General features: G+C 33.5%; 1 protein-coding gene across 4 annotated transcripts; it reads left to right on the top strand.

Moving 5' to 3' along the window:
• The first annotated feature begins 1014 nt into the window (after positions 1–1014).
• LOC128180099 (monocarboxylate transporter 12-like) lies at positions 1015–25151 on the top strand. 4 transcript variants are annotated; one of them, XM_052847940.1, is made up of 6 exons: positions 1015–1250; positions 12290–13116; positions 18520–18663; positions 19338–20420; positions 22253–22378; positions 22759–25151. In XM_052847940.1, exons 2-6 carry the CDS (start codon positions 12879–12881, stop codon positions 22938–22940), a joined length of 1773 nt encoding a protein of 590 aa, XP_052703900.1. In that variant the 5' UTR covers positions 1015–1250; positions 12290–12878; the 3' UTR covers positions 22941–25151. The 4 variants fall into 4 exon arrangements, with proteins under 4 accessions (XP_052703900.1, XP_052703901.1, XP_052703903.1 ...); XM_052847941.1 differs by lacking the exon at positions 1015–1250 and adding an exon at positions 1477–1623; XM_052847943.1 differs by lacking the exon at positions 1015–1250 and adding an exon at positions 2473–2612.
• The last annotated feature ends 292 nt before the right edge of the window (positions 25152–25443 follow it).

Raw genomic sequence — 25443 nt, 5'->3', positions numbered from 1 at the left:
ATTATGGCTAAGTGAGGCATGTTATCCATATATTTGTTAGAAACAGATTCTGGCTACATTTTATCGAACTTTATCTTAATAATGAGCAGATAATTGCAAGGTTTTATTTACACAGAAAGGTTCAATTGATAATTTTATCATAGTCGTATTGGCAAAGATGATAAACTATATAAATTGCTTATCCAAATGTGCCTAACACTGATAAACATTTTCATTGATGAATACCGGTAAATGGAACAAGATGATGATATTTTTAATTATTTTTTTTCATTTGAAAGTTATAATTGAGCCAAATTCAGAAGAAGGAAGATAACGTCCTAAAACTTTACTACTAGCTGCACTATACATTTCTGCTGATCCCTATGCTGCCTTTAAAAAGTATGAGGAAAACATTAGTCAGTCTCTCTCTCTCTCTCTCCCTCTCTCTCTCTCTCTCTCTTAAAAGTAGAATGTGTAACAATATTATTCAAACAAGTATTTAAACGCAGTATATTGCAGGTAATTGCCCATCATCTGATAATGTAACTTTATAAGTACTTTGAGGAAGAAATTTATATGTATATTAATTGTTTTAATATTTATGTTAATTTAAAAAGCATGCATATGTAAATTGTGCAGGTTATATGTGTCTATACATTTCCTGATATCCCTGCAGATAGTAAACTCTGCATTTCCTGAGAGTATCTTAAGTTTAAAAATTGCCAGCTAGGATATTCAATGTTTATTGCACATGTTTTTTTAAAAATTGTCTACTAGCTAGCCGACATGCATATAGGCATCCTTTTTTATTTTAAATTGCCTCCCCAATTGAATATTTCATATCTTAGTTTGCTTGCATTAAATATATATTTATATCAAGGCAAATATGTATGTACCCACTTGTGCATTATTTAAAACAAGCATTAATAGATAAGTTATAGCTTACTATTATCTCATTATGCATAAGAAGCTATTTTTAACTGAGGGCAGTTTATTTATTTTCGGTGTCAGCTGTAAAACACTTTATGCCTCTCAAGTTCAAGTGGGTAGAAGTGACTGTATTAAGCCAGTGAGGAGATGAATCAGTTATGAGTTTGGACAACACGTCCTGTGACTTGCCACCGCTGATATTGGCCGCTTATTGATTTTTCAGGTGGAAGGATCATTCGAGAGTGAAGAATGCAGTGTCATAACATTTGATGGATTTTCCCCTACAACTTATTGGAAATTCTCTGATCAGAAGGAACAAAGAAAGTACACACTACATCAAGGTTTGTAGGGCATTTTATCATGAGTCATAACATGAATACATTATTTTCCTGGTTGTAGAAGGAAGAACTACTAATAAACACTCCTTATTTTTTTATTGATCGAGGTATTTAACTCAGACAACTGGATCAGCTGTTTTTTCATTTAAATTGCCACGCTGGTAGCATTTGTTATTGCGTCTTCACGCTTTCCACTCTATTTCTCTCACTTGCATCACATGTTAGTCACATGATCTCAGTGAAATCTGCAGGCTGAACGCATCAGCTGTGGATCACATGACTTCTTTGTGTACAATTGTTTGCCTTCTGTGTGATCAGCAGAACTAATCAGTGAAATTGTTGAGTGGAGATGCTGGTTTTCAATTCAGGACCACTGGTAATTGTCATTATTTAACTGTATATAGTCTTCAGTGTTGATTTTACTGTATAGTTTGTAATATGTTTTTCATTATACTATTATGATGCTGGGTAACAGTAACATGCATTACTGTATAATTACTGTAGATGCTGTATATTACTGTATATTACTGTAGATGCATTAAGGTTAAGAGATTACGTCTTCATTCAGCTTTAGATTTCTTGCGGATGCTGAAATTAAATTAAATCATGCAGCTCCTTTATTAATTGTTGCATGTCACGCATTTTTAAGAATTAAGGAAATATACAGCTCCAAACTGACTATAGCAGTAAAAGTTAATTTCCCTTGACTAATTTGTTCTTGCCTATAGCTCTCAAATAAATATCATTGATTGTAGAACTTAATACTTGTTCAAATATTGGGTGTTAATGGAAAAAAACAAGAGAAAGTTAGATTGCTCACAGTTATTCAAGTACAATGCAACGTCCAATACTAAACAAATCAGCTGATATATCTATGTAGTGTACCTGTAAATAAAAGAGTTTAAATGTTCATGCATGGCTGCTAGTAAGTTTTAAGTACAAGTACTGCGTAATTTGTTGCAAACACATCATTATAGCCATTAAGGTTTATTATGCTGCATCGGCAGGCCGGGGCACAATTAAGAGATTCGACCTGGACACCTGATATCAGTACCCGTGGAGAGCCACAAAGACATATGTCTGTTATTCAGATCAAAGTTATTATGATAGGTTACCTGACTCTTAGGGCAGATTATGTCAACACAGTCTTTGGAATTCTCGTATCTGCATGGCTTGGCATTGACTGAGTTTTTTAAATGCGTATTTTGGTATATATTTTTAGCTTTGAAAGTTTGTAAACAATCTCATAGTCACATTTTTCTGTGACTCGGATTCTAATTAGTTGTCTTGAGTGGATCATTATGGAAAATGTTTGATTTTCTTGGAATTGTAGCTATAGGGCCATCTGAAAATAAGTTGTAAAATGTGAGTAATTAAATGGGTACTCTCTCTCTCTCTGTCTCTATCTGTCTGTCTGTCTCTGTCTGTCTGTCTCTCTCTCTCTCTCATAATTTTAACACCTGACATTGCTGTTTTTAATTGAGTGTTGTTTTTCTATATATCTGTGAACCAAGTAATTAAGTTCATAAGAAAAACTTAAGGTATCAGCTGCTATATGAATTAAGCTTGTACAATGTACATGATCTTTATCTATAGGTAAGAATTGATCAATTACCCTAGTTCAGGTGTTTGAGAATGTTCTGTACTTTTCATAAATGTTGAGATTATATATATCTTTAATACATAATGCATCATTCTTGCATGTAGTAAGAGCATTACAATGAATTATTGCTGGGGAAACATTTCGTCTTAAAGTTCATATGATTGATATATATGAAGTTAATTACCATACCAAAGGCGAGTTCTTTTTCACATTTGTTTTACAAATCTGCAGTATATTAACTATGAATAGGGTTTTCCATATCCTTTGAATTTTTTTTTCAAGATGTTAACATGTAGACATATGCAGTGCTTTCAAAGATCTTTTTTTGTTGCTTTTATAGCTGACAAAACCAAAGTTTAGGTTAAACATATATGATTTGATAAAGTTTCATATTTTACCAAATAACTGACAGTATCTAAGCTAGTCTCCTGCCATGTAATTTTTTCATGAAACATTAACATTTTACTGAGCAAAATAACTCTATCCTATTGCCATTAATTTTATTGCTTGCATATATATGTAGATGTATATATTTAAAATGTACACAGTTTAATTTAGGCTCATATGAAGAACCCTCATTAATAATGCAATATTATTCAATCAGGAAACTTTAAAACTTACACAGAAATGGAGAATATCACTTCTTGATAAAATATAAAAATATTAAATTGAATGTAGATTTAATTCATAATCAAGTGATATTTTTGTCCTGTGTACTAGGTAATTATTTTCGTTGTAAAGTTTTCCTTCCTCGATGTGCGATGACCGAACTATTTAGGAGCAGCTGTGATGTTCAGGATTGCCGTAACTAATTATTATATATAGTGCTAGATCATGCATAAATTAAACCTTTCAAGCAATCCATTATCAATTTTTTTCAATCTATTGTGCGATATGTTGTGCTGTACAAACATTTATTGATTTGAGATGGGTTTTTTAAACACATTAAGTTCGGTTGCTATAGTTTGGACGATTTCTTTAATGTTTTATTAAGCCTTAGTTAGATCAAAAATAGAAAAAATCACCAGCTTTCAGGTGACATGACTATATATCTCCCAGAATCAGTGAAATGAAAATCAATGAAGCTTTGATTATCAATGTTCACAATAAATGTTAATGTACGTAAATTAATGCTGCTCCAGAACCAGAACTCTGAAGAAAGTTCCGGAAACCCGTGCAATAACCCATAATAAGAGCTGTGAATTATGCGTAAAGAATGTGACTTTTGAGTGAAAGTGTGAAATCTTTCGCAATTAGGTACCAAAAATTCTCTTGTTTTTTGTTATGAGTGATGAAGTAGTGCCGTTGTTATGTGATGTAGGCTTGATGTGGCAGCGATGCCTCTCAGTATTGTCAAAGCTAACGAGGGGTGATAGCAGGTAAACAATTTGCCCCCTGTTTTTGTTTTGCTTGCCTGCCAGTATATATAAGCAGGATGGGTATAGAGAAAGACCCCAAGAATTCTTGTACTGTGTCTGTTTGACATTGCTATGCTCTGGAAGTGATAATTCGTTCATTGAGTACAAGGTATACAATTTAGGTTGTTTGCATACAAAATACTCCTGGTGTAATATCCTGTGATACCTTATATGTATGAGCTATTGTCATATAATTTTGGAGATTATAAATGCCTTGAAGGCTATGTACCAAAAGTTTATATGACATTTCTATGTGTTGGAAGTACTTCGTGTGATATATATCTTATTTTCTTCAGTTAGTGAATACAGGTATGTTAAATATGATATATCATTTGAACATAGGCCTACATGTATATTTATATACACCATAAACATACAGGTATGTTAAATATGATATATCATTTGAACATAGGCCTACATGTATATTTATATACACCATAAACATTTATTTCATAGCAAGAAAATTTTGTGAGTATATATCTTCAGAACTTTGTTGGCTTGAATATTTCTTGTTAAGTCTTTTGAACTTGTGAAAATTTACTTACATCAGGCCTTGATCACTAAAATAAGTCACGGCATTTTTTGTTCAGTTAAAATTGCGTGTTAATCATAAAACAAAGTCATCATCAGTTAAAGCAGGTTTGCAGTAATAAATGGTGACAATTCCTTGTGATTGTAAACAGGAATATCATATATTTTGGTATGTGTACTAGCTGTCTTAAAGTAATCGTTCTTCTCGTCAGCCATCATTGTAATGCTGTAATTGGTTATCTCATCAGCTGCGAGTACCTGGAGTACTGAAATTGACCAATCTCTATCAAGCAGTGGAGATTTCTCCATTATCATACAAATTAATGTACATTGTTAGTAGATGTCTTTGTCATTGCATTGCATGAATCCAGACTCTATAAGGGATGCATGAACCAGACTTTTTGGTGTCAGCTTGTTCCAAGTTCTAACAGAAAGGTACTATTCTTATGTAAATTGAGTGAGGTCCATTAATTGATCACTTTGTTTCATCTTGCATCGTAGTCAGTTTTTCATTTCTCCCCTTTACATTTAATGAATTATTCATTGTCTGATTCTGAAGTAATTTTTATCAAGTGCATGCTGTGTGCTGCAGTCATATGCACACAGTTGAGGCAGCGCCCTGCTTTAAATTATAATGTGTGTATTACCATGATTCAGACTTTCTCGAATAACAGTTATGTAATACAATATTGTTTTTTTGATATTAACTTGAAATATAACATTATTGATGCTGTAAAAATATGTAAACATCCACTTTGAATAATGCTCAATTTTTACAGTAAAAAAAACTGATGATTTAAAACTTGATTCAAGTTAATGTCTTATCTATACTGCTTGACTGGTCCTACTGATGGTTTATCATATGCTCTATAGCTTCGGCGGAGCATCAAATGCAAATCTAAACACTTTAAATCTTTCGTATACAACCAGCAATTTGAAAAGGTTATGTGTTAAGCTTTATATGAAGAGACCTGCAGTCATCCGCTGTGAAGTTTGTGAAATTATATATACAGTTTCTTTCTATTAAATCTTGGTTTTCTTGTATAATGGATATAAAATGTCAAAAGAGTTAATTCATATTCATAACATGTTATCACTCCATTTTGTTGAATCAAAGGCTGGATGCAATTATTGCTAAATAATGTGTGTATTACTCTCTCTCTCTCTGTCATTAAGTTTAATTATTGTCATTATTTAACGTAGCTCTATAAGATAGCGATCACGTTACAAAGCATCAACTTAATGACAGAGAGAGAGAGTTTGAAGATAACCATAGTTAAAACAGGGGATTCATTATATTTTTCACTTTAAACTTCATACACAGTCTGTATGACATTTGCATGTAAGTGTATATTAATTCAATTGGCTCAGTTTTCACAGTTACCTATGTTCACTTTATCTAGTTTTCCCTGCAATCTTAAAATGAACAGATTATGTGGCAGTTGTTGAATGATAATTATATAAGAAAAAGAAAGTGGCTTTTATTTTACAGTAGTCTGTGCACTTAAGTTAAGATAATTGAATACAAATGCCCATTATGTAGCTATGATAAAGAATCATTCTTTTGGGTAAGTGAAAATATGCACCATATCATCTTGCACTGAAGAAATTGACTAGCTATTTATATAATTACAAAACGTTTGCTACATTTTTGTAATGGGAAATTTTAATCATTTATTAGCAATTATCAGAAATCAATATTCTTAAGCAATCAAATATTTGCAGTTTTTCATTTCTTTGCCAAGATAACTAATTTCATGCACAATGGACTAGGGATATATATATAGATTCGGATATTTGATAGTTTTTTTGCACTTTTAGTACTTTGATTAAATTTATGTTTAAGGATCATCTGCCGGTACTTGGATAATTTTATAAGGACTTTATTCACTGTTTTAACCATGTGAATTAATTACCGTAGCAAAAGAACTCTGTAACAACCTGGGGGATGGTGACCCAGAATATATAATTGTCAGGACAACTCTCAGTTGCAGTCACAGTTGCATTTTCAGTACTTTGATTCCATGATGTAAGGATCATTTAGTTGAATCATCTTACAAGAACTGTATAAATTGTTTAATATTGATACATGTTTACCTTGTGAATTAGCAAGATCATTCTGTAGCAATTTGAGAGGTGGTGGTGCATGACCTGGCAAAATAAAGCTGACAATTGATACCGGGGTAATTCATCCGGACAACACTCAGTGTGTTCACTTTGCCTTAGGTTCTTTTTTTTTATTGATTTCTTTCCACTTTCTAGTAGAAATTGTTTAATTACCCATGCATACTTAAATAATGTATAAAGTAAAATCAAAATAGCACTGTACATGAACTGGCAAATACTAGGGGCAATAGACTGACTCTCTATATTGTGAGGGTCAGATAGGGTCTGTTGTAGAGAAAGCTCTGCAGTTGGAAGCTAGAGTACATATACATGACCCAGCATATGGCGATGCAGATGCATGGGCCCAGGTTCAAATCCCCATCTGTTCTGTCATTTTGTTTTTTGCAGAAATGATGACTATTTGAAAATGTATTGCCTTATTACATTACCGTACATTCTAAAAAGTTTGTGATCTTAAAATGTAATTGACTTTATAATTATGTGAATTCATCATGGATATACATTTATCCAATTTGGATCAAGATTTACTGATATGTTGATTTTATGAATCAAATGAGAAAGATATGTAGTATGTGTTCAAATGTCCCAAAAATATCAAAACAATTATGTTATTTGTTAACTTATGAGTAATTTTTACTGATTGAATAGGAGTGAGAACCAAATGTCTATAATACAACCTTGTGCACCCCCATCCCCCAAAGACCCTACATATTTTAAGTCAATAAAGATAAATGGTAAACCAATATCTTTTGTCAGAGGGGGAAATATTTGATCGAGTTCATTAAGTAAAATACAATAGCTGAGTCACTGTCTGCATGCATTCAATATAAATCCCACAAAGTTCAATGGTACATTTATACGATGTAACACTCTGGGTAGAGCAAAGGTCATCTCTTAAAGCTCTTCACGCCTACCTCAGTATGTTAAAAATAACTTGTCAGTAAAAATATGTTAAGGATGATACACATCATAGTCATCATTAAGGATGTCACTTAGTCAATGTACTGTCAGATATGGCCTCCTTAATTGTATTACTTCAGACAAAACATATTCTTTTACACCAACAGGAAGGACATGTCTATGAATTTAGATGTTAACAGATTATATATATCTCATTGACAATGTGTCAAAGGGATTACCTGGGTATTACATTGTAACTCAGTATATGTCAGTGAGTAATAGAATCTATTTCTTTAAAACTTATCATATAGTCTATTTTAACATGAAATGCATGCATGTATGCATAATGAGATGCACATATCACCAAATTAAACTAACATTAAAAGAGTAAATAAATCATATGATTCTTTTATTACCTCAGTATTTTATAATGTTGTATATAATAACAAGGAACACATAAGGTTGTCATTATATAATCACATGTTCTTTTTCCTATGATGTCATTTGGAAGATAATTTGCATATTTCACTCTCTTGATAATTACACATTATTTGAGCCAAAAAATCATGAAAATGACATCAATATAACTAGCAGTTACCTATCTGATTCATACATGTACAAAAATAAATGCTGAACAATTTTTCTTCTTGGCCCATTTATCATGTTTTTACAACTACAAAATGTTAATTTGTAAATGTAAAAAAAAAGTCAACTGAAAGGTAATTTACCTGAATTTTGTTGACAATTAAAGAACATGTATATGAATATCAAGATAGTCAACCCCTATTTGATGTACGCTGTAAACTGAATACATCAGCATTAATTGGGAAGTACTGCATGGAGATGACAGGGACCACTGTTGTTTGATCTTCCCTTTTACTCCTCCCTTTATCTCTTGCTCCAGGTTATAATAAGTACCAGAATTAGCGAGAACTACCATAGGGAACCCATAAAGAAAGAATCATCCAGACTTCTCTTTGAAACTGCTGACTCTGATATATTCTTTGATATATATCTCTTAACCAACCCATTCCTGCTCTGTTTTCTTGTGTTTGTACATCTGACAACTTTAGAGGAACTTTACTGTTTGGAAGAGCTCTGAAAACAATGAAAAGCAAGGTTGTGCTACTTTTAATGAATTGTTAAGGAAGCTTTGTTTTGTAAACCACATGATGTCATTAACAATTACAAGTGAAATGTGCACATTTATTACTTTAAGTGATTACCTTTTGGAAATTATTCAAATATTTTTATTTTTCCTTCTTATAAGTTTTTTTACTCCGGTGACCTACTGTTATCCGTTTTCGCCTGTCGTTGTGCGTCGTCCGTCAACAATTTTACATTTTTAACATTTTCTTAAAAACTACAAAGCTAATTGTTACCATTTTTGATGTGAGGCATCGCTATAGTAAGAGGAATCTAAATTGTGGCTCTACCATCCCCGGGGCACCACAGGTGGGGCCAAATATGCAAAAAAAAAAAACCAAATTTTCAAAAATCTTCTTTTCTACTCCCATATATGTAAGGAAAAACTGGTTGCATGGTTATGATGTCCATGACGCCCTCTCCCAAATGTGAAATTCATGGCCCCTGAGTCATGGGTTCTGGCTCTAGGGTGGGGACAATATGGCCATACAGTTAAAATGTATTAAATCTTAGAAAATCATCTTCTCTGCTCCCATATAATTTTGTTAAAAACTAAATGCATAATTATGATGTCCATGAAACCCTTTACCAAAATTTCGAAATTCATGGCCCCTGTGTCAGGAGTTCAGACTCTAGGTTGGGGCCAAATATGGCCATATAGTAAAAATGTATTAAATCTTAAAAAATCTTCTTCTTTACTCTCACACATGTGGGCAAAAAACTGAATACATGGTTATGATGTCCACTAACTCCTCTACCTAAATTGTGAAATTCATGGCTCCTGCCAGGTCAGGGGTTCAGGACATGGGGGGGGGGGGGGCAATATGGCAATAAAGTGTTAAGGCATATAATGTTTAAAAAGTTTCTTCTTTAGAATTATTTTTACCAGGAAGTCCTCCACAAAAATTTTAAATTTCATGTCCCCTGGAGTATGGGTTTTGACTCTAGGGCAGGGCCAAAATGGATGTATAGATGATAATGCATATAATGTTTAAATATTGTGTTCTTTACTCCCACACAACTGAAAGGAAAACTGAATTCATGATTTTGTAGACCAGATCTTTCAGTTTTTCACCAAAATTATAGGTTTCATGATAGTTCTTGAAAGATTTCAGGCAGGGAGGTGGTCATTATTACAAATTTATAATTTTTCTACTCCAGAATGAAACCTAATTAAATGCATAAATTAGACTCCTCTACAAGTTTGTGTATGGGTTATATGCTACTCAGGTGACCGTTAAGGCCTATTTGCCTCTTGTTTATAGTATCTTCTCATTAATGAAAAATTTAATGAAATTAAGATACCAATTGGTTCTCATGAGTATAGATGTGACTCTGATATTTAGATACATATTATTTACCTATAACTGTATTAGTTAGTGTTGGTACAATACAATCTGATTAAACTCAGATCTTTGATCCGCTCCAACAAATTTAATGTCGCTACAAAAAGATCTTTGATCTGCTCCAACTAATTCGATGTTGCTACACAAAGATCAGATCTTTGTGTAGCGACATGGAATTTGTTGGAGGGGATCAAAGATCTGATTTCAATCAGATTGGGTACAATATACATGTATATAACTTTCCTATAAACTTCAAAAGTTATCCCTGAATGAAGCATGTGTGTCTCTGCATAGTAACTCTTTCTTTACCACAATTATATTGAAGTTAAAAGTTGTTCTGGTTCTGGATATTTGCAAAATTTTAAACTGGAATTTGAATTTGTTTGTGAGAAATAATTCAATACATCTATACATGTTTATATATGGCCCATTTTAGCAATAATATTGGAAGATGAAGAAAACTGCTTTAAGTCTTATATTGTTCATCAAATAGTCAGATCAGAGTCTTTGAAATAAAGAAGAAAAAAGGGAATTATTTTGGGATAAACAAGAAATAAATATAAATTTATATACATGCCTGGTCACATTCCTCTTAGATAATTCCATTGTATTAGGATTTTACTATCATGAGAAAGCCATTATACATTTACAAAGTGGTTGTTGACCTGGCCTTTTTAGAATTCTTTCATCTGCTCATAAAATTTGTAACTGAGGTACGTAGTACACAATAGCGTAACTTTTGTGTGGTGGTTGATTTTAAGCAAAAAATATTTCATTATCTTTTTGTTTTGGTGTGATTTTTCCAACTGCATCACATTAAATTTTATAGACAGCTGCAGCAAGCTACAACAATACCCGCCTCTTGAACACAAACTTTACAGATGGTCAAATCTGTGTATCACACATTGGTTACACAGGACAATACTCGCCTCCTGAACACAAACTTTACAGTTGGTCGAATCTGTGTATCACTTACTGGTTCCTCAGGTTTAACTTAGTAACAAGTTTTTTTGGCTATCAATGACAATACTCACTGTATACAGGGAAATATTTGCCCCCATTTTATTTTTGCCCCATTTGTCCTCATTGTCAGTGGGCAAATTTAAGACTAGGTGAATTCAAATGTCTCAAATTATCTCTCTAAAACACAACTGTGTCTGGGGGAATTCAAGTACATATATCAGTATATATGAAAAAATAGAAAAGAGTTTGCAACAAAAAAATTACAATGTACATTGTATTTTGGTTCTTTTCCCTGCAATGCACAGTATATATATCTCTATGCAACTTTAAAAACAGAAAAAGTTGCTGAGCCTGTTTTTTTGAGATACATGTATTATGAGGAAGCAAAGCTGCTCTTGATTATAAAATTAAGTCCTCTCTCTCTCTCTCTCTCTCTCTCTCTCTCTCTCTCTCTCTCTCTCTCTCTCTCGTTAAAGTGTATAATGAATCAATCATGTACAAAAATCTTGCAACCCTTGTACATTCAAGAAGATAGAGGCTATAGTTTAGAAATATTGTCTTGATGCATTGCAATAATTTTCTTAAAATTTTAATATCAAAATTTAAATTGTTGCTATTGAGTTTATTGAGTTATGAAAGCAACTGATGGTTGAATGGTACAGTTTATTGAGGAAGGCACCAGGTGCAGTAATATAGCTAGGATTATGCAATTTTAAGATTTATTGTTTTGAATTCATAAGGTAGCCTTTACTACACAAAGAAGGACAAAACAAAAAAATTAACTATTGAGAATTTATGTTCTCCAACCTAGTGATACAGCAGATCATATGTTTGTCGATTTTAACCTAGGTGAGGACCATTCAATATTGAATCATGTTTGACTTTGTTTAAATCATGTAGATGGCATGTTGAATTTAGAGAGATAAAACCACTTGACATGTATATGAATAAATAAAATGATTTGATTATGATAAACACCCGTCTTTAATTTGTTTGCTACTTTTTCAGAGGTAATCCGCTTGAAAGTGCCATCCTTCTAGGTCAAAAAGGCCATAGAAGTCTGTGATCACTGCGTGCTCTCTCTTCTGTTACCGGTAGATGACAGGGTCCGCCTTCCTGGCTATGACAACCATCTGAGCTCTCTGTAATAGGGAGTGGATTATTGGCAGAGGTTGCACTCTCTTCAGAGCACATTGTTCTCTGGTTTTGGCCCTGAAGCTCTCTGTGCAACTACAAAGCAATTGTTTCACTGTGTCAAAAGTTTTACTGTGAATTAATTCCATCTCACCACGCAGACTACATGGAAAGTCTTTATCCAGGATATTATACTCCCTTTCTCCTGATTCCTCAATCATTAGGAAAGTATTTGGAGCAGTCCAGTGATTATTTCCAGAGAGCTGGCGGTTAAATTTCCAATTTCCTGTTGGACGTAAAATTAACACATCTTGCATGGACTTCAGTTTGAAATCTGAACCAGCAAAAGTCTGAAATTGTTCATCAAGTGGTGCTATTGTTAGACATCATTGATTTCTCTGTTTGAAAACTGCCACATTTTCATCTTCATCGGTTTTTAAATTCATCAAATTTTTGAAGTGCCATGGGTCAAGGACGAGGCAAGGGCAAGCATGGCGTGGGGACAGACCACATGCCAGCCCCTCCTGATGGGGGGTGGGGATGGTTTGTGGTTCTGGGATCGTTTCTTCTACACGTTATCGCCGATGGAATCGTTTACTCCTTTGGGGTCTTTTACATGGAATTCTTGACATACTTCAAGGGAGGTAAAGGAGAGACAGCTTGGGTTGGCTCCCTTGTTCCAGGAGTCACATTGCTAGTTGGTAAGCTACATTTTACGTCTATATGTATTATTACCTGGTAATTCAAATTAACCTTGAAATGCTTCACCATTCAAAATATGCTGAAAAAAATCTTTTAAGTTGAAATATTAGAGCATTTGTATAAAGTGTTTAGATTATAACCACATGTATGTTTTGGTCATCATTAAAGCTGAGTATCTGATGTACATATGTCGTATTGATGATAAAACAAAGGATTGAGTAGACAGACTAAAATTATGATTAGTATGTAGCATTTATTGATATTTTAGAAAACAAAAGACAGATAAATAAATCGATTTTACATTAAAAAAAAAAATATTGATATGCACATTTAAAACAAATTTTGTCTATTCAAGATATTTTCATTATTCAATTAATATTTTCATTATTTAATCTATATGTGTATTTATATGGAAGGGTTTAAAAGTTTGAGTCTTACAATCACAAGCTAGGGAAAGTTAACAGGTTGTTGAACCCTGTCAGACAGACTGACAGACAGGGGGCAAACTCTTCTTCAACCAGCCTACACAACATAAAAGGCCATGTTAAGTAGGGAAACCTCTGAAGTTATCACCTTCACAAAGTCAATGTTGACAGTCAGTATTGATATTGATCATTGTCTGTCGGCCTGTCTGCCAATCCATGTAACCTTGCACTATATGATCAGTGAGGTCCTCACACCCAAAGAGGATGATGAGCTGTTGAGTTATCGGCTTAGCAAGCTAATGTTTCAAAGAAGTCTTTGATGGGGGACTTTAAAGAATCAATTTAGCAGCCTTTTTTCTTACGAAACCCCTAAAGTCACTTATCAGAAAATGAGATTTATTATTCACTTCCACATGGCACAATAAAATACAGGGAAACCAGTTGAAAACTAAATGTGTAGTAAATCCTTTTTAGCTCACCTGAGTAAATGGCTCAAGCAGTTGAAAGTTTGCCTGCTGTCTATGGTTGTCATAAAGAATCACTGACAATCAAACTTGAATTGAGCATTCCTGTTCAATTGATAGTTGACAGTTCAATTGATGGCCCAGCCCCACTTCCAAAAGGGAAAGCATAAGAAAGGGAGAGTGAGAATAGACAGAGATGATTTAAAAATCTTCTCTAGAACAAAATAGCTTGTACTATTCAAACTTTTACATAATTTTACCTTACACACATGTAATGAATTAAATCAAGACACTAGGGGATAGAAAAGGGCTGTAACTGGGATTCAAAGTTCTTCATAGACTTTCATGTGGGTCAGAATTAGGCCATTTAGAGGTAGAAATTCAATTCTGCACAGAAAATATAATGAAATATCCTCCTTAAGAAATTGTGAATGAGTTCATTTGTAAAGGTATGGTAAAATATAATGTGAAAGATTAAAGCAAATGGAAAACTAATTAAGATTTGTTAAATGAAATCAAGCTAGTGTGGAACAATATTTATGATTATGACCACAAGGGACCAGAAAGGGCACAATGCTTGTGTCATTATATATTTTCTGTTTTTTCATTTAAAGTCAGAGAGGGATAATGTATTATCACTCATTAATCATAATTATGCATCTAAAATTCCTTTCAATAAGATGATTGTTATTTTGTAAACCAGTATCTGAAGGAGCATAAATTATCTTGTTGCTAATAAGATGAATAATGATAATAATTGCTTAAAATAAATATGCAAAAAAAGTAAATGTTATTATCTTATTGTATTTAATATAGTTAAACTATGAGTTCCCAATATACTTGTGTTGAACGACATTGTTGCTCAGGTGAGCAATGCGGAACTCGGGCATCTTATTTTGCTTGTTTACTGCCAAAAGTTCACATTATAAGTAATACACTCCAGTATTGTATGTAATTATGAAGCTCCTTCGCGATAAAAGATTAAGTAGAGCATCCTTGCGCAGTGCATTTTATATCTACATGTTATATGATGTATGTACACTGTATATGTATTGTAATCTTTGACCTTTGTTAAATGCACCTGATCATGCAACTGAATTCATTCTTTGGCTTGCATCACTCATGACTGTTTAATGATTTCATGTATTACTTACTAGGGGAAAATTCCTCCACATCACATGCTCTCCCAGGAATTTATAATGATAAGATAAAAGCTATTTTGACTAAATTTTTAAGGAATGAAAGCGTGCAATATGTCATTATAATACTTGTACATGTAAGAACACAAATATTGATTTTGATGACCAATCTTCAGCCTATAGGAATGTTTTCCAGAGGTAGTCCACCGGGCCCTACCACCACCCCTAGCTTCCCTATTATTCCTTCCCACTAAAACATCTTTCCAGAGATTTCTTTTGACGAATAGTTATAATTTTCCATACTATATGATAATAATGGGAAAACATCCACTTAGAAAAAGAGAAATCTATGTAAAATCAAGTGCCCCTGTAAAATGTGAGGTTTAAAAAAGGACTGGGATGCAGTTGAGGACTAGGGGAGGGGGGTAGCAGGAGGACTAGGGGAGGAGGGTAGCAGGAGGACTAGGGAAGGGGGTAGCAGGAGGACTATGGGAGGGGGTAGCAGGAGGACTAGGGGAGGGGGAGCAGGAAGACTAGGGGAGAAGGGTAGCAGGAGGACTAGGGGAGGGGGAGCAGGAAGACTAGGGGAGGGGTAGCAGGAGGAATAGGGGAGGAGGGTAGCAGGAGGACTAGGCGAGGGGTAGCAGGAGGAATAGGGGAGGGGGTAGCAGGAGAAATAGGGGAGGAGGGTAGCAGGAGGACTAGGGGAGGAGGGTAGCAGGAGGACTAGAAGAGGGGTAGCAGGAGGAATAGGGGAGGGGGTAGCAGGAGGACTAGGGGAGGAGGATAGCAGGAGGACTAGGGGAGGAGGGTATCAGGAGGACTAGGGGAGGGGGAGCAGGAAGACTAGGGGAGGAGGGTAGCAGAAACATTTTTTCTTCTAATATATATCCCTTATCAGAGACATCTTTTTTGAATTAATTTATAAAAGGAGTCTGCACTTCCATCCACTCCTCCAACCCAACAGATTCGTTCATAATGAGTGTTAAATTTAGGGATTCATACACTGAAATAAAGAGGGTATCAATAAAGGAATTGATCATGTAACATCTTTAATGAATCAATGCATAAGATGTTCGTTATGCAGTGCTTAGAGGTTCATGGCAAGAGGTTTTTTACTTGGCACCACATCATATTTAAAGGATAATAAATATCCTAGCTATACTTACTTGCTATGACTAATATATTCAAGTATTATCCAACAAATGTTTTTGACACTCAATAATTCTTGCATGTTTTCAATAGATTATAATGATTTTTTATGCACAGGAAACTATTTATAAATCAATATCAAATACTTAATTGTGACCCAAGTTGATATATTTCAGCAACAGAGAGATAGGGTTTTTACCCTTATCGAAAATGTTAATAAGTGTAAAAACTTTAAGAAACCATGCAGTCTTCCCTCTGATATCAGAAATACCAAAAAAGTATGGCTTCAACAAGTGAAGTGAAAGAATGAAGAAGAATGTTTAGAGATGGATATAAATTTTATGACTTTATAAGATATACATGTACTTTGTTTCTTTATTATTGCATTGTTCAAACACAATGAACTTGACTATAATTACCCATTGATCACTAGCATAGTACTTTTTAGTTACTCTAGTAGCAATTGGAGTTTTTTTTCGAAGAGTGATACTCAGGGTACTTTATATATGTCAGAATATTAGTAATAGTTAATCCTGTCTCTAAAATGTTTGGTCTAGAGAGTGAATACTGAAAAATGAGGTCATTTCTCTGAAATCTAATTTGATATTTTAAATCACTTGTGATAGTAATATTTTTCCTTCCCTTTAAAGGTGATATGTTTCACATTTCATGATATGATCATAGTATGTGTTTCACCTTTAGACCTTTCATGGGTTTTATCAGTCTGATGAGTTTGGTTAGGCAGAGTTTGATATTAATATCTTATGAACTTGAACTTTGAAAAGTTTGAATGATGTGATGTACAGTACTGATCGTACCCAACCTAACACCAGAGTAAACTGTAACTAAACTCGCGGTTTACTTTCAGGGTTTACTCCGGGTTTACTACTGGTTTCACTTTTGGAAAAAAAGGTGATATGTTTCACATTTCATGATATGATCATAGTATGTGTTTCACCTTTAGACCTTTCATGGGTTTTATCAGTCTGATGAGTTTGGTTAGGCAGAGTTTGATATTAATATCTTATGAACTTGAACTTTGAAAAGTTTGAATGATGTGATGTACAGTACTGATCGTACCCAACCTAACACCAGAGTAAACTGTAACTAAACTCGCGGTTTACTTTCAGGGTTTACTCCGGGTTTACTACTGGTTTCACTTTTGGAAAATTTGTGTCCAGTTGGCCCAGGTTAACTTTGGGTTTACTCACGCCACGGTCCTCAGTTGCGGTTTGCTTTTATGCAGAGGTCCTCTGTAAACATTGAAATCTGAAGCAGACCTGTCTTTTATTTAATTATCTTACTTTCTGTAATTCCCACCCCTTGTATATTCCAAATATACATTTGGTGTCTGTCTCAGGGGTCTTTTTCTAATTGAGGTTTACTCTCTTGGTTTACTTTGGGTTTACTCTGGGTTTACCTGGGGTTTACTCTGTGTCCACTCTAGTAAACCCGTAATAAACCCAGAATAAACCCAAAAGTAAACCCAGGGTTATAACCTTTCTGTTAGGTTGGGTCAGTACTGTACAGTGTTTGTGCAAAAATATTTGGTCAGAAAATATTAAAAAATCAATAAATTCAATTTCAGTAGTTTTCTGTTCTTGGTAATTTAGAAGTATAAATTGCATAGTATGATATCATTTAAATTTCGTAATGGGAAGGTATGATTGGAAGAGTTGAGCTCCATTTGGATGATATACAAGCATTCTCTCTTGGTTAAAGTGGCTTAGGGGAGAAAAACAAGGGCCAGGAAACATTATGGCAGCTAATACAGAGCCCTGATGGCAGGTTTGATGGCTAGTGACCCTTGATTAGGTCTGTAAAAGCCATGGTTATTAGTTGTCAGATTTATTGAGTCTGGATCCGTTCACTTGAATGGAATAGAATGGACTTCCAACAACTCGGGCTTTCCTCATTTTTCATCCATTGACAAGTATAACAATGTAATTTTGTAAAGATGATGAATCTTAGAGCTTCTTCAGCAGCATTATATAGAACCAGCAGCTACATTTATGCATGTTTAAGTTTATGATATGACAGATTCGTTTTTCTCTGTCACTGAACTTAATATAAGAATGTCTTACATATACTGGTACTTCTTAAGCACATAAAATGAGTTCATTTCGGTCTAAAAAAAACTCTGTTCTTTATTACATGTACATCATCATGGTAATGACACAATTAATACTTTGTTTTGACCACGTGTACTATTTATTTTTTAGGACCAGTAGCCAGTGCTTTGACCAACAGATATGGCTGCCGTGCAGTCACCATTGCTGGAGCCATTGTTGCCGCCATTGGTTTCATCCTTAGTCTTTTTGCACCCAACATATACTATCTCTTCTTCAGTTTTGGTGTTTTATCAGGTAAATTTTGATAATGCTCAAACTTCAGATGGTTAGCAACTAAGAGAGACAATATATCAGCTGCCCATTAGCAATTACTGCCAAGACTATGATATAACTTTACCATGGCAACCCTTTTTGATCTGACTTAATGTTTTTTTTCCCTTCCATTAATCAATTTGCCCAGGTAGAGTAGCACAGTACACTTGAAGCCTTTTTGTGATTTTTTCTTTTTTCTTTGAGATAAGTCTACTTCCTTCAATATGAAGTTTCAATGAGACCTTATCTTGATAGTTTGTCAAGTTCATTTCATACTGAGTGATAATCATTAATACCTGAAGTTTTTAAAAGCACTTAAACCCAATTCATAGGATTAATTGAACATCAGTCTAACTATAAAATGTTTTCTTTATTATGTAATCCACTTTATAAAGGTTAATATGATAAAAAAAAAGAATGAACCTGCTGCATGATGCTGATTTTTTTATTAATACATGTATTGAAATTTTTTTTTCAAAGTCACAATCCTAATACTTGCAAGAACAAATAACGAAAAGCATCTGATTTTTTAATTAATACTTTTACATTAAAACTGTTTTGTATGGCAGATTTGGAAATAATCTTATGGTAATAAATTTCAGGTAGTTATTGAAATGAATCTATTAATATGTACATGTATTCATTTTAACACACAGGTTTAGGATTTGGACTGATGTATCTTCCGGCCATTGTCAGTGTATCCCATTATTTTGACAAGAAAAGGTCCTTTGCAACAGGAATTGCAGTGTGTGGATCAGGCATAGGGACATTTATCTTTGCTCCAGTTTCAAAACTCCTTGTTGATGAATATACGTGGAAGGGTGCTGTCTTGATAGAAGCAGGAATTATTTTGAATTGCATTTTATGTGGGGCCTTATTCAGACCTTTGGTTGTAAAACATGAAAGAGCAGATACAGAATATGATGCTAAAAAGTCTGAAAAGTCGGAGAAAGAAAAACTAATGAAATCCGCAGAATCTAATGGTGTTCACCAGCAAGATCTTCCTGACATTCAGAAAACAGGAACCAAAGACACTTTGGCCATTCCAAATAAACACATACAGAGTTTAAAAGTTGAAAATGGAACTGACATTCTGTTCAGAAGTGAAGGGGCCATCAACAATATCGCCTCTAATTCATTGTCACAGTCACCATCCAAGCAGTCCTTCCATCGCCAAACATCCACTCGCTCACACCAAGCGCCAGTAGCTGGTCCCATGTATAGAAAGGACATCTTCTACAGCGGAAGTCTCATCAATATTCCCCAATATCGATCTAACCCAAACCTTTACGTGGCCAGCATAACTTCCCTCCCCGACGTTGTGCCGGACGACCAGGACTGGTGCCTGTTTCGTTTCCTTGGCCTCTCCTCTGAAATGAGAGATGCCATCAGACAGATGATGGACTTCTCGCTCTTAAAAGACGTCATTTTTCTTCTTTTCACCATTTCGAACATTTGTACAAGCATTGGGTTCAACATGCCATATATCTACCTCCCAGATCGGGCTCACGAGTATGGAATAAACAAGACAGATGCCACATTCCTGATATCTGTCATTGGGATAGCCAACACGATTGGTCGGGTGGTGTTCGGTTGGATGGCGGACAAACCGTGGGTGAACCGCCTGATGCTCTACAACACCGCCTTGTTCATCTGTGGTGTGGCTACTGCTCTCTCTCCTCTCAGCAACAGCTATCCTTTCCTGGTTTGCTATGCTGCAGTGTTTGGTGCATTTATAGGTATGATGTAATTTTATTTTACATGATGTTAAAGCAATATGAGCTCTATTTCTTTTGTTGATATATTTTTTTTGTAACATAATCATGCTATTAAGACAATTCTGAATGTAACATAAACCTTTATGATTAAAAAATTTAAATTACAGAAGCTGAATAATGTTATTTTGCTTGAAACAGATCCTTTAAATAGCTTTTCCAACAAAAAATATGACATTTAATTGTTTGTAAGACATAATACTTTTTGTCATTAGTCTAGTTAATGACACATTTGCAATAGAAATTTCAAACATTTAAAATTGTGGCTCATATGTTGCTTAATCAGAATTTAGAATTCAAATATTTTGTGATTGATTTGGAGTTAATTGAACCGTTTCACTGAGCATTTTCCCCTCATCGCTATATTGACAGCAATTTACTCGAAATTGAAATCTTCACAGATGAATAAATTCTTTTTCAATTTGAAGATGTAATATAAATACAACATGTAATGCATTTTATTGATTTCACTGCTTTACAGGTTATGTTGAAAAAAAATTAGCAGGCTTGATATTAAATGAATATGTATCATTTAAAAACAGACTTTTAACATTAACGCAAATTCATGATTTATCTGAGTGGAAAAGAAATCAAAAACCTGCTTGATTTAGAGTAGACATTTGACAAACATAAGTAACAATATTTTTGCATTTGTCATTTGAAAACAGACTTCTAAAATTGACGCAAATACATGATTCAAGTGGAGTTAATATCGAAGTTGAAGAACTTTCTCGGTTTAAATCAGACATTTGACAAACAATAGAAATGATATTTTTGCATTTGCTTGATGATTTAAAACCCTGTTCACCTGCGATGTCACCAATAGTGAAACACCATCCCAAGATTTATCTCTTCTTAAAATTTTCCCACTTTACCTCTGCATTTTAATTTTCTTCCAAAATAAAACTGACAATCCTAAAATATATGCCGTAAGAGCAAATAAGAGATGTTCAAGGGCTCTTTCTTACGTGCATGATGAATTTATGAATGCTATATGTTCCTCTATGTTTATCCATACACATGATACAAGTGTCATTAAAAATTTCGACTGTTTCAAGTACTGTGGCACAAGTGGTGTTTTTCTAAATCTGTCGTGTACCATTGTCATGTAACTTTGGAGTGTTTTTGAGAGTTGTCAATCACATGATGATGATTTGAACCATCAGCTGATCATGATGGCTATATGTTTAAAATAACCAAGGAATATTCAGGTATCAAAGCAATAACTTTATGCTTAAGTTTGCCTAAAGATACGACTCCTTTTATGTCTTTAGTACAATTTATTCGTCGACACAGGACAAGAAATGATCAAGGAATGGCTATACATGTATATAGCTTTATTGACACTTAATAATAATTTTACAGACATATATACGTAGATGCTGTTAAGAGACATAGCACATAAAGTCATGCTTCAAAAAGTATTATGTTATTATTAAAAAGCATTTTTTCCGGCTCTTTCTCAGAGCTGTATAGACTCCTTCATAGTAACTGCTATGCTGCTCTTTTGCTGGACATAATGGCATTGTTTGGTGAAATATGATGATACAGTCAATTTGTTTCATTCACTGGTACGTACATCATTTAATTATCAATGACTAAATCTGCAGCAAAGTACATGTATATTAATTTGCCCTGCAAGAGAGTATAGTATTGCAGTTATTGTGATGGGGTCTATTTTGACCGTGTCAAAGGTCCATATGGGACTCTTTTCAGAGTAGTAGAAACTTGCTGAATGTTTCCTACATGTGCATATACTGCTAGAATTTTTCATTGTATTTTTTTCTGGGTTATAGGAGTGTATGTGGGACTGACCTCAGTTGTCCTTGTGGACCTCCTTGGGCTTGCCAAACTGACCAATGCCTTTGGACTGCTGTTGATGTTCCAAGGTCTAGCCACATTCATTGGACCTCCAATTGCTGGTATGGAGAGAGAGAGAGAGAGAGAGAGAGAGATGTATATATAATTCCATTTTTCAGTTCTTTGCCGGTGATAACACTACATATGGATTTTGTACTATACAGTCCAATAAATTCAAATGACGTATAATCAAGGTGCATGGAGGGTTTGCTTATTTACATTCAAATAATTACTTGAACAATTGCTGAAAATTACATAAATATCAGTAAGAAGAAATCATTCTTTGAATATTATGAGGTGATAATTTGGTTGGGGCATGATCAAATCTATCATGAATATAAAAAAAGTAGATATTCAGTTACAGTACTATTACAGTAATATGTCCTTATAAATGTACCTACAGTATATAATTACTAATGAATGTTGAATTTTATGATTACAGGTTGGTTGTATGATGGCACAGGAAGCTATGATATTTCTTTCTACGTTGCGGGTACCATGGTAGCCATTAGTGGAGCCATGCTCTACTTTCTGCCATTGGTTCAGAAATGTCTTGGTAGGAGACCTCCGAAAGATGAAATAGAGTTATCCATCCCAGACCAAGAGACGCAAGACATGGCATGATGAAGTGGTTTCCTGGTCATCATTTTTCTTAATGGTGAAATGAGAGCTGAAATCAACTGCCTAATGAAAGACATACAGCTTCGAGAAAAGGTCTTCTAAAGGTGTGGAATATTGCAGGACTGAGTTTTATATTGGATAAATGTCATCCAGAATTTTATGATGATAGTCTGACAAGCAAGAGGATGATTATTTATTATGCTATTTGACAAAGCAAATTTATTTTAGAGCTTTTTAAATATCTACTATTCCTTAGACGAAATGAAATGGTTGACTCAGTTGAAGACCATCAGAGGTCATTCCAGAAATGATTCACTTCTCCTTTGTTTTTGACTTTGAATTTCATACATATTACAAATGTACTTATGTTTGCTATTATTATATCATTGGGTATCACCTTTACACGTAAACTAGCATTATTTAGATAATATATACCTATAGAATAATACATACATTCTTTTTTGGTATAGAGATACTTAAATATTCTTTAGCTTGAATAATGATTTTTTAATCTTAAAGTTATATGGTATTTATTACAGTCATGTATAATTATCACTGATTTGCCTCAATATATGGTGATTAATCACATGTAATAATTTTTTATATTACACTGCAATGTTCGATAATATGTCACAAAAAATGCATACAATACATTTGAAGCAACTTAGGCTCATAAAATAAAAATACATGTATATTTAAAAAAGAAAAGGCTAAAAAAAATTGATAAAAAATTTTCCCTGTGTTTTTGGAAAAAAAAAATGATTTCAATTCAACTGTGTAATTTTCTTTGCCCTTGATAATATAAGGGTTAGGGATAGAAAACACAGTCAAGTAATAGTAAAATTGAAAATCTTATACCATAAAATATCATGGGAGAGCTTCTATATGTCAGCTAATTCAGAATGTGAATGGAAAGGGTACATTAATAGTTGATATCTTTGTAAATGTTTATAATCGTAATAGCTGGTTTTCATTTTAGTTTCACTCAAACATTTTTAATCCTTGCAATTAGAAATTGTTTACATGTACATGTAGCTATGTATTGTTAGTGGTTTTAGTACCTAATTATGTATTTCACTGCTGTGTATTTACTGTATTTGATCATCATAGTGTGCCTTGCATTCTCAGTTTATCAGACAAAGGGAGATCATACATAATTTTTCTATTGATGTTGATATATTGACATTTTTTGAATAGGAGTTTTATATTACTTAAGGATATTATTAGATTTTTCTTCATCACAACAATCAAATATATTTTATTCAACCTTTTGCCAATGATGAATATTATTTCTTTTTTAACTGATTTTTTTAACCCATTCAACTTTTCTTAACTAAAACAAAATCCTTGAACATTTCAGGGTTGATCTTATTCTGCCTATTTTGAATTTAAAACAGATTCTAGATAAGTGGGCATTTGTGGTTATTTTTATCACACCAGATCATCTTAAACCACAATATTTGATTGTGCAATAACTGTTTATGAAAATGATAAAAAAAATATTGTAAGCTAGTCAATGATTTTTAATTTCAAGAAGTTGAGATGTAGTAAATGTTATTTGTGGTTGAATAATTGTACAAGTCTTCAAAGCAATATTTAATTTAATAATTTGCAATATTAATTGTTTTCTTGTTGGAATGTTGTATGCTATGTTCGAACATTTTAAATTTCTGCTGTTGTCTTTATGCACGTCTTACAATGTATTATTATATGTTCTGATTTATTCTTAATTATAAAGTACATTAATTTTAGGTATTAGAACTGAAAGACTTAAACATGTTTGATCTTTTTAAAGAATTTAATTTATTTGAGTCCCTCTTATGTTGATTTTTTTTTTAATAAATTTTTAGATCTCTACACATGTACGGGATACAAATAACCACACAAAACATTGATGTTTTTAAATAGTAATTAAAAAATATTTTTAGGTATGTACATGTACAATAGGTATGCTTGTACAAATAGTTGGCTTTTTAAAAAAAAAATCAAATTGAAATACTCTGTACCTGTACTAAAAAACAGCTGGCTAGTTTGATACACTATCATGTATGCTATCACAAGTTGAGTTCATCTGAATTGAAGGAGAGTTATTACTGATTATTGATGTTATTATATAACATTTATATTTTAATCTCAATAAGTGCACTAATTGAATGTGAAAATATGACTGTTTATTATTGATTAATTATGTTATAAAATTTATATTATACTTCCCACAGTGTTCAGTGTTCATTTAATAAACAGATACAGAGACATCTTGTCAAACAAGTTAAACAGTAGGCCCCTGGGCAACATTGCTAACATGAGTGATAACTTTAAAATATTTCATTTTTGTACCTAAAAATTCATATATGCACATATTATCCTGGACACCCATTCATTTTTTTCTTCCGGGGGATGGGGGTGGAATCCGAGGCATATTTTGGTAATTTTACTATGTAAATTTAAGAAATGAATTTTCCCGACCCCACCCCCCACCCCCCCGCCCTGCCCCGCCCCAAATCTA

The sequence above is a fragment of the Crassostrea angulata genome, chromosome 4 (genome assembly GCF_025612915.1).
Source record: "Crassostrea angulata isolate pt1a10 chromosome 4, ASM2561291v2, whole genome shotgun sequence".
Taxonomy (NCBI): Eukaryota; Metazoa; Mollusca; class Bivalvia; order Ostreida; family Ostreidae; genus Magallana; species Magallana angulata.
Note: the sequence above shows the minus strand (reverse complement) of the source record. Positions and strands in the feature narration are given on the sequence as shown.

Bases quoted from the DNA above. Each gene is read 5' to 3' on its own strand.
- LOC128180099 (XM_052847940.1), top strand. From the start codon at position 12,879: ATGGGTCAAGGACGAGGCAAGGGCAAGCATGGCGTGGGGACAGACCAC. The intron at 20,421-22,252 runs GTATGATGTAAT...TCTGGGTTATAG, and splicing joins AGTGTTTGGTGCATTTATAG to GAGTGTATGTGGGACTGACC. The intron at 22,379-22,758 runs GTATGGAGAGAG...TTATGATTACAG, and splicing joins CATTGGACCTCCAATTGCTG to GTTGGTTGTATGATGGCACA.